This window comes from Anomaloglossus baeobatrachus, chromosome 4 (genome assembly GCF_048569485.1).
Source record: "Anomaloglossus baeobatrachus isolate aAnoBae1 chromosome 4, aAnoBae1.hap1, whole genome shotgun sequence".
Taxonomy (NCBI): domain Eukaryota; kingdom Metazoa; phylum Chordata; class Amphibia; order Anura; family Aromobatidae; genus Anomaloglossus; species Anomaloglossus baeobatrachus.
Window position 1 is genome coordinate 206334395 of NC_134356.1, and position 17577 is coordinate 206351971.

Sequence of the window (17577 nt, forward strand, 5' to 3'; positions counted from 1 at the left end):
GATCTGCTCCTCAGCTGCTGTCACTCAACAAGCAGCTAATTTTATAAAAACCTTACTTTTTTGGATTTCAAAACCTAAAAATCCGAGCTGACCATTATAGGCATGTATAGAATCAGGCTGATAGTGGCAGTATAACACTGGCTTTAGGTTATATACAAAAATCCTGGTGATTGGTTCCGTTCCCTTTAAAGTATGTATTCTCTGAATTACCATAGCATTTCAGAGGGGCTCCCTTTCGTCAGTATGACACCTCCTGCCAGTTTTTTGGGTAGCTTAAATCAGTGGTCAGGTTCCCTTATTGACTGCTGATTATTATATCTTAAGAGAATGTCATATGGTGAAAACCCACCTCTCATGGCCCACTAGGTCTAGAAACCCTTTTGACAGACGGTTGAGAAAGTCTCATACGGATTAGACAATCAGAAGTGTGTTGAGTTTTACAGGACAAGAATACGGGGGAGGTAAATGCCAAGGATATAGGAGTAGAACAAGAACAGTTTCCTCTTTGGCATATGGAGAACTGTACTTTTACAGACAATGATACCCAAGATACTGGTGCATACATTTTATTTTGTGCTGTACATGTGCCAACATCACAATCACCTTTACTAATACAGAAAGGTTGCGATCTGCAGCATGGTGAAGACTGGCCATAAAGTATAAGGCAGTCGGCTGAACGATGCTTCAGCTATTTGGTCGGCCGACAGCCATCCCTACAGGACACGAGTGTGCTCATTCAGCCGAGCGCCCCCGTATTCTCTATGAGAAAGCTGCTGACTGACAGGCCGGCCGATGGCTTATCTCAGGAAGAACAATGTGTTTGGCAGTCTGATATCAGACATGCACAACTGTCATCTCTACAGACGGCTGATGCCCACATACACGAGACCGACGGCCGAACACGCTCAGCCTACGTTTGTCTAATGTGTATGGGGACCTTAATATAAAGACTGCTCAACAGTACAAAATAAAATGGCAGCAGGACAGGATGGGCACCATTGGCATTTTTAGAGAAAAATAATGGAATTAAGCTTTGAGAGGGATAAGGGGAAACAAAAGTGTGATGCTTAAAACTGAGAAAAATGGAGTTTATTATAAGTCAAAAGTCGCCCATTTCCGCCATGGAAGTCTATAATCAAAAAGCAAAAGTGTTTAGGGAGGCAACAGCACCTCTGTCGGGACCCAGTTCACTTGGCATGTTCTGGCCTCCAGTTGGCATTCATACAGGCAAACAAAGGTAAACATTACCCACAACCAGATCACAGTACAATTGGCAATCCTACTTCTGAAGAGTCGGTGTCCACATTTATAGTAAAACTGTCCCCAGTTGAATGTTATGCACAGCATGCTTATTGATTTGCCAATTGCTGCCTGTCTGCCCGCTTTTAACATATTGGTACCTTCAATGAAGCATGTTACGTTAGCTCAGAAAAATACTAAGATATAAATATATATATAAAAACATGCAATTTTTTTTTACATTATGACTTATAGCAGCAAACTGTGGGAGAGCTGCAATTAAAATGAGGTATGCAATGTGTCTGTATATGATCAATTGTGCCAAATCAGGATATATGTGCGGAGCCCGAAATACTAATGCAAGACTAGTTCACACTTCTGCCAAAACGGAGAGGGGCCCTTTAGCTGAAAAGTGTCTCTGGAGGCCGACCCTTGTCACGTGTTCCTATTAGATTCCATGTGTATGCATAACTCCTTTTAATTACATCTCGGCTGATACATTGGTTTAGTAGAATTACTCTATGGGAACACATGAATATTATTCGTCTAATTTCAGATTATTAAGAGGATGTGACAATGATGTGGGGGTTATATACATAGAGGATCTGATGAGATGACAAGACAAAGCCACGGAAAGCTTATAGAGGCGACCGACAGTCAGCACACAATACTAACCTTATTACAATGACGTCCGATGCCCATTAGGAAGTTGTCTGGTTTGATGTCTCTGTGTATAAAATTCTTTGTGTGTACATATTCAATTCTACTGATCATCTAAGAACGGAAAATAGAATACTGAAAGATACAACTGCAAACCACAAAACATACATGACCAATAGATTTAACTACTTATTTAGCTGTATTGCCTTTTACGCTGAAAAAGGAATTTTGACACCAGGTTCTTGCCACTTAATCTGAGGACAGCCTGATGTAGAGGCAGAGACCCTCAGTCCAGTGATGTGTTACCAGACTACTTGCTGTAGTTTTGAGAAAACCACTTTTCAGCAGGAAAGTATCACCTACCGTGTTTCCCCGATAGTAAGACGTAGTGGGGGTTTGGGGGGGGGGGGTCGGCTAATGTAAGACGTACCCCGAAAGTAAGATGTAGTAAAAATGTATTTATTTTTTTTTTCCTCTTTACAGTACAGTTACTATGGCCGAGCGCTCAGCTGAGAGCCCTGACATGCCGGCGGCAAAGCGCTCAGCTGAGCGCCCTAACATGCCGGCGGCCGAGCGCTCAGCTGAGCACCTTGACATGCCGCCGGCAAAGCGCTCAGCTGAGAGCTGACATATGCCGGCGGTCTGGCGCTCAGCTGAACGCCCTGACATGCCGGCGGCTTAGCGCTCAGCTGAGAGCTGACACATGCCGGCGGTCTGGTGCTCAGCTGAACGCCCTGACATGCCGGCGGCTTAGCGCTCAGCTGAGAGCTGACACATGCCGGCGGTCGGGCGCTCAGCTGAGCACTCGGCTACAGAGAAATGTTGCAGTAATGTTGTCCGTGGTCCATCAGGACCATGGACAACATACAAAAATCACACAGCCTCAGTGCCCTCATGTGCAGTCGCTGGTGGTTAAGTTTCCTTAACTTGCAGTACACTTAGGGCGCTATCGCGGCAAGTCCCCATACGGTACATTGGATGGAGACTTGCTGCGATTGCTGTGGGATTTTTTCCAATATAAGACATACCCCGAAAGTAAGACATAGTGGCACTTTTGGGGGTAAAAAGAAAGTAAGACACTGTCTTACTTTCGGGGAAACACGGTAGTAAACCTGCTACCAGGTCATCCTCAATCCTTTTCAAGTCAATTAAAGTGCTCCTACAAAGACTTCACCCAAATTATAGGTCATCAATATCAGATTAGTTGCCTATAGTCTGATTTCTACCAAACAGCGAGAAGCAGTCACTGCTCACCAGACACGGCCCTGTGCATGTGCAGGAACAGGCAGCCGATTAGTCTTATTTAGATAAGACTGAGCTGCTTTACGGGCACTGCCACCACCAGATGTACAGGGCAGCGTCTGGTAAAACATGAGGAAGCAGCGTTAACTGGAGCACCACTGCCCTGGCAATCAGCCAATTAGAGGATGTGACAAAAGTCAGAATAATGAGGGGGAAAGGGTACCAAGATCTTGGAGAACTCCCTATTAGGGTTAAACCGTGCACAAAGCTTTATCATAGCATAGGACATAATTTAGGCTAAGGTCACCTATCCTGTAATCATCCATTAGTGTGGATCCCGCAAAAGATCTGTTGGCAAAATAAAAGATGGCCAAATAGCAATCCATTATCAGATCTGTTCTCCACAGACTCCAATGTGATTATATGTAATACATGCATACATACAAACATACATACAAACATACATACACAATAAAAAACAAAAAAAAAAAAAAAAACCACAAAAACCTGATTCGGCAGACATCAGTTAACAACTGACAAAAGTTGTATTTGCAGAACTTTTTTCCCCCAACTGATCTCGGCAGGATCCGCTCTAACAGATGATTACAAGACCTGTGAACTCAGCCTTAGGCTGCTTTCACACATCCGGTTTTTGCCGAGCGGCACAATACGGCGCTTTGCAGAAAAAACGCAACCGTTTTTCCGCATAGACTTGCATTAGCGCCGTATTGTGCCGCATGGCCTTGCATTGCGTCCGTTTTTTGCCAGATGTGGCATATTTAGCTAATGCGGCGGCCGGATGAAACGTCGCCTGGCACTTTTTTTTGTGCGGCGAAAAGAAAAAACGCATCGCGCCGGATCCGGTGCGATGCGGCACAATTTACAATGCAAGCCTATGGCCGCCGGATGCAGTTTTTAGAACTGCGCATGCTCAGTTATCAAGCCGCATCAGTCAAAAAACGGACAGGCCGCATGGAAAGACTTATGCAACGGATCAGTTTTTTTCGCCGCATTCGTTGCATACGTTTTTGAGCCGCACTGCAAAAACCGGATGTGTGAAAGCAGCCTTATTGACACTGGCAGTCCAACATTAATCGCCAAAACAGTTCACTCGTCACGTGGCTGAACATTCTCAGACTATGTACTATTCATTCTCTATGGCACTGCCAGGGAAAGTGCTGTACACTTTCTGTAGAAGCCACAGAGAATGGACCGACTATCCAAGATGTGCACCACTACACCAGATAGGTGACAAGTGTCACTAGTCCTGGCAATTGGTGGATACCCATAAAGGACAGCCCCCCTCTGACTCAAAGTTATTACTTATTAAATCTACATTTGCATTTAATGCCTCTAAACAAAAAAAAAAAAAAACAACAACAACTTCAGAACAATAGGTTACCTGGTCTGCTAACATTAGCACGGTTTTCATAGTGAACCTGCGTGAACAAAAATTGAAAAGATCTTCGAGACTTGGCCCCAGCAAATCCATGACTAGAACATTGTAGTCCTTTTCCTGTCCATACCACCTGAAAGACGAAGGAGAACTCCAATGTGATCTTCTGATAACTTATGTTAGTGTTAGTACCTATACTACACTTGTAGAATCAGAACTTTAAAAAGGAGCCGGTCAGGTCCCCCTATGCCCTCCAACCCAGCAGCATTCACATCTGTATGGCTAAATTCCCCGCCTAACCAGCCCTGTATGTTATTCACTTAACTCCATGTTTAAAAAAAAAATAAATAAATAATATTTGAGCTCGCTGTACCTATGCTAATTAGGGCCTTGACTAGTCAATGTTGTGCCCCTGTGGACATGATTTCCTCTAGCCGGCGTCATTGCAGCGTCGCCTAATATAGGATCTCATTTTGGCAGAGTCACTAAACTTCTGAGCCCGGGCGTACACATCTCAGCTTTAGAGATGCTCACGATCCGGAAGAATAGATTCTGGACTTCCGTTCACATGCCATAAACTCTCTGAAGCCGGGACACTGCCAAAATGAGCTGCAACATATGTAGGAGCAGGCAATGATGCCGGCTGGTGGAAATCATGTTATAGAGAGCCGATTACTATGGGAAACAAATGCCCCATCGACTACTCAAGGCCCTAATTAGCCTAGGAAAAAGGGAGCTTATAAATAAGAAAAAAAGGAGATAAGTGAACAACATTAGAGAAGGCTGGTTAGGTGGGGAATTTAGTCAGATGTGAATGCTACTGGGTTGGAGGGCACAGGTGACCCGACAGGTTCGCTTTAACATGTCGCCGGTAGTGAACGGTTACTACAAGCATTGACCAATTTAGGGTATGTGCGCACTAGGTTTTTTTTCACGCTGCGTTTTTATGTGCGTTTTTGTCTCAAAAAACGCACCCGCGGCTAAAAAAAAACGCGATAAAAACGCATGAGTTTTTACCGTGATTTGGTGCGTTTTTGCTCACTGCGTTTTTAATCAGTGCACAATGCCATTAAAGATTGTTGATGGGAAAAAAAAAAAAAAAAAGGTCTGATGTCATTTCCTTCTTCAAAATGTTCATTGTATGCAGGAGAGCAGACAGCAGCTGCAGAACTACAAGGCTCAGCATCCTCCATCCAGGACTGAATGCAGGAGTTTTTTGCCCCCCAAAAAAATGACGTGGGCTTCGCCATATTTTTGTATGCTAGCCGGGTACAGCAGGCAGGTACAGGCTGCCCCCAACCCCAGCTGCCTATTTGTACCCGGCTGGGAACCAAAAATATAGGGAAGCCCTTTTTTTATATTTCATGAATTTCATGAAATACTTTAAAAAAAAAAAATGACGTGGGCTTCGCCCAATTTTTGAGTCCAGCCGGGTACAACTAGGCAGCTGGGGATTGGAATCCACAGTGCAGGGTGCCCATGCTTTCTGGCCACCCCCGCTGTGAATTGCAGTCCCGCAGCCACCCCAGAAAATGGCACTTTCATAGAAGCGCCATCTTCTGGTGCTGTATCCAACTCTTCCAGCTGCCCTGATGCCAGGTGGCTCGCTGGGTAATAATGGAGTTAGGGCTAGCTGTATATTATCAGCTGGCCCTGAGCCCGAAATTCATGGTGTCACGCCAATATTAGACATGTCCACCATGAATTTCTAGTAATGATTAAAATATTTTTCTGTTTTTTTTTTATTAGAAATAAAACACAACACAATTAGTGATTCCATCTTTATTGAAATAAAGAACCCCCCTCCGCAGTAATCCTAGGTCAGGGTCCCGCGCCGTCCAATCCGGATCCAATATCATCTGATCGGTTTGCTGGAAGGCAAAGCGATTAGATGATGTGTCAGGTTCTAGGGGCTGAAGCACATCAGCTGATTGTATAAAAGCCGATTATACAATCAGCTGATGCAATCGGTGCAAAAAAAAAAAAATAAAATAAATAAATACTCACGCCTGTGCTGATTACCGACAGCTCCTGCAGCGATTGGATGAGAGTCTGATCCTGTCCCATCGCTGCAGGAGCTGCCGGTAATCAACTGATGAAGTCCCCTGTCGGCAGGATCAGCTGATAGCCGGCCGGGCGTGAAAAAGCCGGCGACACCGCAAGAATTACTATCAGCTGATGCGTCAGGTGACTGCATCAGGTGATCCACCGCCAGGTCCTGCAAGCTTCGTACGTGCCCCGGGGAGACTGCACACAGCCAGAGCGGCGGGACCGGGACAGGAGCGGGCATGGCACCGGGACCCTGCAGACAGGTGAGTATATATGACATTTTTTTTTCTACTGTTCACTTTTGTTTTCGCCGCTGCCTCCACCTCCCGGCCAGACATGGCGCCGCATGGAGCTGACATGGCACCGGGCGGGTTGTGGAAGCAGCGGTGACGGTACCGGGAGGATTCATGCTTCTGTGTTTACCAACAGAAGGAATCCTCTTCCTGTACACGTCACTATACTGCCCACCCCTTGCGTTTATAGCTGCGTTTTTAGTCATAGAAACGCAGCTATATGCGTTTTTCATTGTGTTGTTGAACATCTCATTGAACTCAATGGGTGAAAAACGCAGAAATAATTGACATGCTGCATTTTTGTGGTCACCACAAAAACGCAGCTACAAAAAAACGCTGTGTGCGGACAGCACTTCTGAAAACCCATAGACATTGCTGGGGAAGCAATGTCACTGCGTTTTCAGCACACAAACGCAGTAAAAAACGCCGCTAAAAACGCAGCAAAAACGCCTAGTGCGCACAAGGCATTAAGGTTTGTACTAAAGCTGCACCCCAGTAGTTGTAGAAAACCCACAGTTCAGTTTAAGCCTCCCCTACACCTTCAAAAGCTTTCAGCCAAACTATCGGTCAGCCAAAAGCCGTTTGCAGACCCTCCCACGTACAGCGGATGAACAACGGTGCGGCCGACTGCCATCTCTACCACTGAAGAACAATTCAGCTGAGCTATATCTTGGTAGACACTCCCACATAAAGCAGACTAAGAACGGTCCAGCTGAAAGCTATATTGGCCGACACACCCACATAAAGCGGACGAAGGACGGTCCAGCTGAAAGCTATATTGGCCGACACACCCACATAAAGCGGACGAAGGACGGTCCAGCTGAAAGCTATATTGGCCGACACACCCACATAAAGCGGACGAAGGACGGTCCAGCTGAAAGCTATATTGGCCGACACACCCACATAAAGCGGACGAAGGACGGTCCAGCTGAAAGCTATATTGGCCGACACACCCACATAAAGCGGACGAAGGACGGTCCAGCTGAAAGCTATATTGGCCGACACACCCACATAAAGCGGACGAAGGACGGTCCAGCTGAAAGCTATATTGGCCGACACACCCATTATACAGAGGATGAAGAACGGTGCGGCCGACTGCCATCTCTACCACATACAATGGATGAAGAACGATTCAGCTCAGATATCTTGGCCGACACTCCCACATACAGTAGATTGACGGTTCAGCTGACTGCCATCTCTACCACATATACGGTAGCAGATGAAGGATGGTTCGGCTGACAATTACTACACAGCTATCTGTGTTGCATGACATAGGCCTAAGATCGTAAGATAACCCCCCCTTAAAGCCTTGCTTTCTACAGAGCTTGCAATGCCCTGCAATAATCACCAGTATCACCTTAGCCTGCATTAAGGCACCAAAAAAAAAAAAAAAAAAAACCTGCAGTGGCAAATTTCTACTTATTCTGGCAACCTGGCATTCTCCTGCTAAGAGACAAAGTTGCCAATATTTCTGCAACCTGCTTAATATTCCGAGCGGTTGGTGAACATCCCTTTTCTGGAATACTCATAAGGTCACATCACTACAATGTCACTTCTGCTTCATCCAAAGCGCCGCTCTCAGATTTAGGACACACATCCTCGTGGGATCTCCAACAGAGCAAACTGCTGCACTGACAAACCATGGCATCAGCTCCATATCTGCAGCACATCACATACTATACGGGAAAGCTGCATGTGCGTATAGTCTTTGGGTAAAGGGCTAATGTAATTTGATTTATGTCAAGAAAGTAACACTGCAAATATAAAGCAATTTAATGAGGATTGATGTCTAATGTGTTTTATGACAACTGCCTCCTTTGAAAATAATACATTGGCTATTGTCTTCCAAGGGAATCTAGCAGTAAAAGGTTGTCTTTGTACACTGCTACATACAAATCCTCTCCTGCCCATGTTCTTCATTCCTTGTACACTTTGATCCTCCTGATCTTGAGGGCTCCTCCTCTGCCCAACCCAACACGTCATACCCTGACACTGCAGACTTCAATGGAAAGAAGGACACATCTTCATTCACATGCTTCAGACTGGCTCACACATCTCCATGTATTTGCCCTGAGGATGGCCCATAGAGCACCACTTCTGTGGTTTTGTTTTAGTAACCTGAACTTTTGAGTATATTGGCCAGTGTTGCATTGGTTAAACCTATGCACTTCGATACCAAGAGAAGAAAAGCAAGCTACGCAAAGTAAAATGGAGAAAATAGCCCTGCGTACAATATCCCCACTAACACAAAGGAGTAAATCAGAAAGTCTTACCTGATGTGCGGTATCCCCACGCCACCTTGTAAAATCTTATATAATTTGCTTTCGTACAACAGCTGAGGATGGCGAGCTTTCTGGGACTCTAACTTTACAGCGACCTCCTGAAAGGAAAATAAAGAAGTCAAACTCTGTAATGGCCAAGTCCCAAACATCATTTGTGTATGGAGATCCTCACCGGTCACCAGCACACTAGTCACTGTCAGACAAGCACGACTCCATCAATGGCACAACCAGTACAGATCCAGGGGTGATGGAAGGAGTAACAGTGGGGCACTCACCAAAGTAATGGTTGATGGCACAAAAGCATGTTAAATATGTAAGCACTTCTATATAGAGCAAATAAGAAGTCTTGCTAGGTTACCACCATAAAGCGAGCCATACAGACTTGTCAGCAAAGTCTCTCCCCAAACCCCATATACAGGTACATTTGAGTGTGTTGTTACGGTCTCTGACAAAGCCCGCTGGGTCAAAAAGGACCAATTTCCAACCTTCTGATCCTTATCTCTGGGTGGGGGACACGGGTGACCCCTGTGCACATGAGAAGGCTGAAGGGACTGGCTTAACAATACAGTGGAACCTCGGTTAACGAGTAACCCAGTTAGCGAGTATTCCGCTTAACAAGCAAGGCTTTCTGTAAATTTGTGACTCAGTTTACTAGCAAGCTTTGCTGTACGAGCAAAATACTCACCGCACACACTTCCGGTTCCATACATCCACCGTGTTCTAACCCGCTCTTGTGGTGTGTACACACACACCTTCCATCACCGGCCTCATGGTCCTTTTAGTTTGCCGCTACAGGATGTGTATCGGGTAACTTCTGCTGTCAGACGCTACTCAAAGGCAGCGCGCTGATCAGAGGCAAACGGCTCCTGCCTTTGACGTCAGCGCTCTGGCAGCGGAAGTTCCTCCCTCGTCGCGATGGTTACCCGATACACATCCTGTACCGGCGAACTACAAGAACCATGAGGCCTGCGATGGAACAGAAGGTAAGGTGAGCATAATGCGTGTTTGTGCATGTGTGGAATGACAACAGGGGACCAGGATGGGACATTTAACAAGTTGTGAAAGGAATTGTCTGCATTGCTATGATTTCCTATGGGAAATCTTGCTTTGCTGAACGAGTGTAACTTTGTTAAAAAGCACACAGCCAGAACGGATTGTTCTCGTTAACCAAGGCTAGACTGTATGTATGTAGGGCAAAATATGCCCTGCAGGATGGTATAATGTCTGCCAGTACTTTATGAAAACCGCAAATTCTAAAAAGGTATTGTCAATGAAAAATGGCCAATTCTTTAAATCACACATGGTAAAAGAAAAGTTTTGGTACAGTGTTAACCAGTTGAATTTAATTAGTTTAATTTAATAATTTAAATTACGTTTTTTTTAAATCCAAATTATAAAAAAGGTATAAGTACTCCGTATAAAATCCCAGAATGAACAAAGTTGTTAAAAATACACAGGTGACAGGGTTTGCGTCTCTGCATGCTTATGCCGCACCTACGTGTGTCACGGTCCAGACCATGAAGAATGGACATCCACATGTCTCGACCTGGCCTTAACAGCCTCATACTTCATGAATGACGCTCAGTACTCCGACCTTGACACACCATCACTGCCAATAGGCTATGGCCACAATTCACACTGTGGCCCTCCATTCACAAGGGCCTACGATCAAACATAGGCGATACATTGATTCTATGCTACCAATGACTGTCTGCAGATCGCAATAGAGCTCACTGAATCTGCTCATTTCCACTGACACCCAATGGTCTACATGTAACTTCTCAGGATTGGCTGCTACCCTACATATTCTATGCTCCACAGTCAAATAATTTGTTCTTGGCCATCTTATTTTTCAGCTTCTTGTTTTGAACACCAAAGTCAAAAGTAAAAAAAAAATAAAAATATAGTGTAGTGTTGTACCATTCACAACACAATGGACGTTAGCCACCGTTTGGCATATTAGAGGGGTTGTCCACCCCCATGTAAAAAAATGACCACTGGAGGCCAGGTACCAAGGTTTACAGAGTAAGGCAAGTAGTACTCCAAGGGGCTGCATAACTCTGGAAAGGGCCTGCCAGCAGTTTCCCAGGTGCCCGAGACCACCATTCCCACCAATGTTTCTATCCCCCAAGCTGATTGGAAAGGTAAGAAGATGAGTGAAGCAACCCAGCCATCCGTCAGGGGTGAAGGCCATGAATGGATGACTTCTCACCTTCCCAGGCTTCATTCCCTCTCGATTACAGTAGGTAAAGAACAAAAAATATGCTTACAGGTTGCAGTAGCAATGTTTTGTTTTAACCCCTTAATGACCGCAGGTGGTAAAATTACATCCTAGCGGTCATAATGTTAAACTTCCCAGCTGCCGCTAGCAGCCAGGAGAGATCGGCGCAAATCTCAGCTGATTTGTACAGCTGACGTGTGCCTGCCAGGCACAAGCAAAATCGTTATCCGCCCGTACCTTTTAACGCCTTAAATGGCGCTGTCAATAAGTGACAGCGACATTATAACCGCGATCGCACTGAAACTTTACTTACATCCCGATAACGGAACTTACATGATGTAATCAAGTGGATCCGGTGGTTGTCATGGTAGCACAGGGTCATGTGATGACTCCTGTGCTCACAGGACTAAAGTCTTGTAAACAAATAGCCCAGTACTGGCTGTTACAAGAGATGATCATTTCTCCCAGTCTGAGCGTTGCAGCTCTGATCGGGAGAAATGAATGAGCGATCAGACTGCTAATCGTTATAGTCCTGTAGGGGACCTAGAATTTTTATAATTATAATATATATATATATATATATATATATATATATATATATATATATATATATATATATATATATATATATATATATATATATATATATATATATATATATATATATATATATATATATATATATATATATATATATATATACATACACACACGAGAAGTTCAAATCACTCCCCTTTCGCCCCATTGAAAATTAAAGGGTTGAAAAAAAATATACAAAAAAAAAAACATTTGGTATCCCTGCGTTCAGAAACGCCCAATCTATGAAAATATAAAATCAATTAATCTGATAAACAAAAAACCTCCAAAATATGTTTTTTTTTGTTGCCACAACTTTTGCGCAAAATGCAATAACAGGCGATCAAAAGGTAGCATCTGCGCAAAAATGGTACATTTAAAAACATAAGCATGATAGGCAAAAAATAAGCCATCACTGAGCCATAGATCCAGAAAAATGAGAATGCTACGGGTCACGGAAAATGGTGCAAAACATACGCCCCTTTTTTTCGGACAAACTTCTGTTTTTTTTTTTTAACCGCTTGGATAAGATAGAAGTAAACTTATTAATGTTTGGTGTCTACGAACTCACACCAACCTGAGACATCACACCGACACAATTTTACCATATAATGAACACTGAATAACATTTAAAAAACAATTGTGCAATCGCACTTTTTTTTGCAATTTTTCCACATTTGGAATTTTTTAGCCGTTTTCCAGTACACTATGTGGTAAAACTCTTGGTTTCATTTAATAAGTACAGCTCATTCCTCAAAAATCGAGCCCTCAACATGACCATATTGACTGAAAAAAGAAAAAAAAAATTAGTCTCTCGGAAGAATGGTGGAAAAAAAAGGGAAAGTTCAAAATCGGACGGTCATGAAGGGGTTTATCAATTGTGGCAAACACATTTTGAAACACTGAAGAAAAAAAAAAAAAAAAAAAAAAACACACACACACACACACACACACACACACACACACACACACACACACACACACACACACACACACACACACACACACACACACACACACACACACACACACACACACACACACACACACACGTGAAAGCTGCCTTATGACCACCACTAATGGTTCACAGGTAACGTCTGCTCAGTGATGACCAAACATCGCTGTATGACCAAACCCAAGAGGAAGTGAGTCACTGAGCCCTGCCAGGTCACGTCAGCCTCCGGCTCAGAGTGTCTGCACCTTTCCCTGGGAGTTACAGATAAGTGGGGTGGCTATACGGCATTGCCCAACGTAGCGTCTCTGACAGATATGGTTTGTTACAAAACATCAATGACGATGATGTGAAGCCATACTGGATCATCTCTGTGGCTCTGGGTGTTATTATAGGGATAAGAAATAGGTCATAATCCTCCCGACAAAAGAAACAAACTGAGCAGGAAGCGTGAGGTGGAGGAAACACTTGAGGTTCACACTTTTACTCTGGGTAAACCAAGAATATGGCCCGTCATCTGGTATTTTACCATATGTAGTTACCGGGTGTCCCATCAGCACTGACAATGGCCAGCCTGAGAGGACAAGCCTACAGCAGGCCCTTCACCAGTGCCATCTCTCCAGGCAGCCGATAGGACAGAAGGATCGGGGGACAATGTCAACCACATCTCCTCATAGAAGACTGATATGTTTAGATGCGCCGCATACACATTGCCCCCAAGACATATGTATAGGGGACCCGCATACACATGCACAGAAGACTGATATGTATGGGGGTGCCCTACACACATTCTGCAGAAGACTGACATTTATAGGGACCTAATGTTGCCTTCATAATCATCGACATACCACATACAGACTGCCCTGCACCGCGGCCGATAAACCACCAATCATGTCTGTACAGGTCACACTATAGTGCCATTTTCTCCTCTTCAGTACATCGGCTGACACCTCCGTGGCCGGCTGTTTATATATGAAGAGGCTCGCTAATCACTTCTTTACTATGTTACTATGATCATGGGATAAAGCTGCCCTGTACTATCTCACCATCCACAGCAACCTTACACAGTACCATCACATCACTACATAAGGATGAAAAGGGGCACAACCAAACGGCAGTAAATGTGACTTCCACAACACTACCACCACTAGACAGCCAGACACTAGGTCACCACTGCTCGTTACTAGGAGCATCGGGGTATAATGGAAGTCAATAGGAGACCGGGGCATTCTCAAACTCAGATACTGAATCAAGTAACGAGCAGCGGCAAGCACACTCCCCCATCAATATCAGAACGCAAAACCACCAGGTAGCTCGAGGCTGGCACAATCACAAGACGAGTGACCACAGCCTGGCCAGTAACAGGAGCCAGCACACAAAACCTACAAAACTATAAAGAGGGGACAGACCACACGCCACAGCCCCAAACATTCATGTGTGCGGGGAGAGGGTATGACCGATGAGCCACACATCTAATCCATAACGGGAGTGTAATACAAGTGCCAGCATCCACAAGGACATGACGGCGCCCATCATCAGCAGGACAGCACTGGTTATAGGCATGGAAGAAACATGGCCACACTACATAAGTGAGGAGGAAAGCCGTCAGTGAGGATCATCCAGCCGCACAACACAACAGTCAGGGACTCTACAGCCACACCACTACCCCCAGCCTGCCAGGTCCCCACTACCCCCAGCCTGCCAGGTCCCCACTACCCCCAGCCTGCCAGGTCCCCACTACCCCCAGCCTGCCAGGTCCCCACTACCCCCAGCCTGCCAGGTCCCCACTACCCCCAGCCTGCCAGGTCCCCACTACCCCCAGCCTGCCAGGTCCCCACTACCCCCAGCCTGCCAGGTCCCCACTACCCCCAGCCTGCCAGGTCCCCACTACCCCCAGCCTGCCAGGTCCCCACTACCCCCAGCCTGCCAGGTCCCCACTACCCCCAGCCTGCCAGGTCCCCACTACCCCCAGCCTGCCAGGTCCCCACTACCCCCAGCCTGCCAGGTCCCCACTACCCCCAGCCTGCCAGGTCCCCACTACCCCCAGCCTGCCAGGTCCCCACTACCCCCAGCCTGCCAGGTCCCCACTACCCCCAGCCTGCCAGGTCCCCACTACCCCCAGCCTGCCAGGTCCCCACTACCCCCAGCCTGCCAGGTCCCCACTACCCCCAGCCTGCCAGGTCCCCACTACCCCCAGCCTGCCAGGTCCCCACTACCCCCAGCCTGCCAGGTCCCCACTACCCCCAGCCTGCCAGGTCCCCACTACCCCCAGCCTGCCAGGTCCCCACTACCCCCAGCCTGCCAGGTCCCCACTACCCCCAGCCTGCCAGGTCCCCACTACCCCCAGCCTGCCAGGTCCCCACTACCCCCAGCCTGCCAGGTCCCCACTACCCCCAGCCTGCCAGGTCCCCACTACCCCCAGCCTGCCAGGTCCCCACTACCCCCAGCCTGCCAGGTCCCCACTACCCCCAGCCTGCCAGGTCCCCACTACCCCCAGCCTGCCAGGTCCCCACTACCCCCAGCCTGCCAGGTCCCCACTACCCCCAGCCTGCCAGGTCCCCACTACCCCCAGCCTGCCAGGTCCCCACTACCCCCAGCCTGCCAGGTCCCCACTACCCCCAGCCTGCCAGGTCCCCACTACCCCCAGCCTGCCAGGTCCCCACTACCCCCAGCCTGCCAGGTCCCCACTACCCCCAGCCTGCCAGGTCCCCACTACCCCCAGCCTGCCAGGTCCCCACTACCCCCAGCCTGCCAGGTCCCCACTACCCCCAGCCTGCCAGGTCCCCACTACCCCCAGCCTGCCAGGTCCCCACTACCCCCAGCCTGCCAGGTCCCCACTACCCCCAGCCTGCCAGGTCCCCACTACCCCCAGCCTGCCAGGTCCCCACTACCCCCAGCCTGCCAGGTCCCCACTACCCCCAGCCTGCCAGGTCCCCACTACCCCCAGCCTGCCAGGTCCCCACTACCCCCAGCCTGCCAGGTCCCCACTACCCCCAGCCTGCCAGGTCCCCACTACCCCCAGCCTGCCAGGTCCCCACTACCCCCAGCCTGCCAGGTCCCCACTACCCCCAGCCTGCCAGGTCCCCACTACCCCCAGCCTGCCAGGTCCCCACTACCCCCAGCCTGCCAGGTCCCCACTACCCCCAGCCTGCCAGGTCCCCACTACCCCCAGCCTGCCAGGTCCCCACTACCCCCAGCCTGCCAGGTCCCCACTACCCCCAGCCTGCCAGGTCCCCACTACCCCCAGCCTGCCAGGTCCCCACTACCCCCAGCCTGCCAGGTCCCCACTACCCCCAGCCTGCCAGGTCCCCACTACCCCCAGCCTGCCAGGTCCCCACTACCCCCAGCCTGCCAGGTCCCCACTACCCCCAGCCTGCCAGGTCCCCACTACCCCCAGCCTGCCAGGTCCCCACTACCCCCAGCCTGCCAGGTCCCCACTACCCCCAGCCTGCCAGGTCCCCACTACCCCCAGCCTGCCAGGTCCCCACTACCCCCAGCCTGCCAGGTCCCCACTACCCCCAGCCTGCCAGGTCCCCACTACCCCCAGCCTGCCAGGTCCCCACTACCCCCAGCCTGCCAGGTCCCCACTACCCCCAGCCTGCCAGGTCCCCACTACCCCCAGCCTGCCAGGTCCCCACTACCCCCAGCCTGCCAGGTCCCCACTACCCCCAGCCTGCCAGGTCCCCACTACCCCCAGCCTGCCAGGTCCCCACTACCCCCAGCCTGCCAGGTCCCCACTACCCCCAGCCTGCCAGGTCCCCACTACCCCCAGCCTGCCAGGTCCCCACTACCCCCAGCCTGCCAGGTCCCCACTACCCCCAGCCTGCCAGGTCCCCACTACCCCCAGCCTGCCAGGTCCCCACTACCCCCAGCCTGCCAGGTCCCCACTACCCCCAGCCTGCCAGGTCCCCACTACCCCCAGCCTGCCAGGTCCCCACTACCCCCAGCCTGCCAGGTCCCCACTACCCCCAGCCTGCCAGGTCCCCACTACCCCCAGCCTGCCAGGTCCCCACTACCCCCAGCCTGCCAGGTCCCCACTACCCCCAGCCTGCCAGGTCCCCACTACCCCCAGCCTGCCAGGTCCCCACTACCCCCAGCCTGCCAGGTCCCCACTACCCCCAGCCTGCCAGGTCCCCACTACCCCCAGCCTGCCAGGTCCCCACTACCCCCAGCCTGCCAGGTCCCCACTACCCCCAGCCTGCCAGGTCCCCACTACCCCCAGCCTGCCAGGTCCCCACTACCCCCAGCCTGCCAGGTCCCCACTACCCCCAGCCTGCCAGGTCCCCACTACCCCCAGCCTGCCAGGTCCCCACTACCCCCAGCCTGCCAGGTCCCCACTACCCCCAGCCTGCCAGGTCCCCACTACCCCCAGCCTGCCAGGTCCCCACTACCCCCAGCCTGCCAGGTCCCCACTACCCCCAGCCTGCCAGGTCCCCACTACCCCCAGCCTGCCAGGTCCCCACTACCCCCAGCCTGCCAGGTCCCCACTACCCCCAGCCTGCCAGGTCCCCACTACCCCCAGCCTGCCAGGTCCCCACTACCCCCAGCCTGCCAGGTCCCCACTACCCCCAGCCTGCCAGGTCCCCACTACCCCCAGCCTGCCAGGTCCCCACTACCCCCAGCCTGCCAGGTCCCCACTACCCCCAGCCTGCCAGGTCCCCACTACC

General features: G+C 49.3%; 1 protein-coding gene across 4 annotated transcripts in view; it reads right to left on the reverse strand.

Annotated features, from left to right (window-relative positions):
- The window catches only part of CSNK1A1 (casein kinase 1 alpha 1), a 41374-nt gene that overhangs the window by 21292 nt on the left and 2505 nt on the right, over positions 1-17577 (reverse strand). For all 4 annotated transcript variants that reach the window (XM_075344632.1, XM_075344634.1, XM_075344635.1 and 1 more), the window contains exons 2-4: positions 9153-9259; positions 4544-4670; positions 1915-2013 (exon numbers count right to left, since the gene is read on the reverse strand). In XM_075344632.1, the coding sequence (XP_075200747.1) occupies positions 1915-2013; positions 4544-4670; positions 9153-9259 (333 nt within the window). The remainder of the gene's footprint in view (positions 1-1914; positions 2014-4543; positions 4671-9152; positions 9260-17577) is intronic.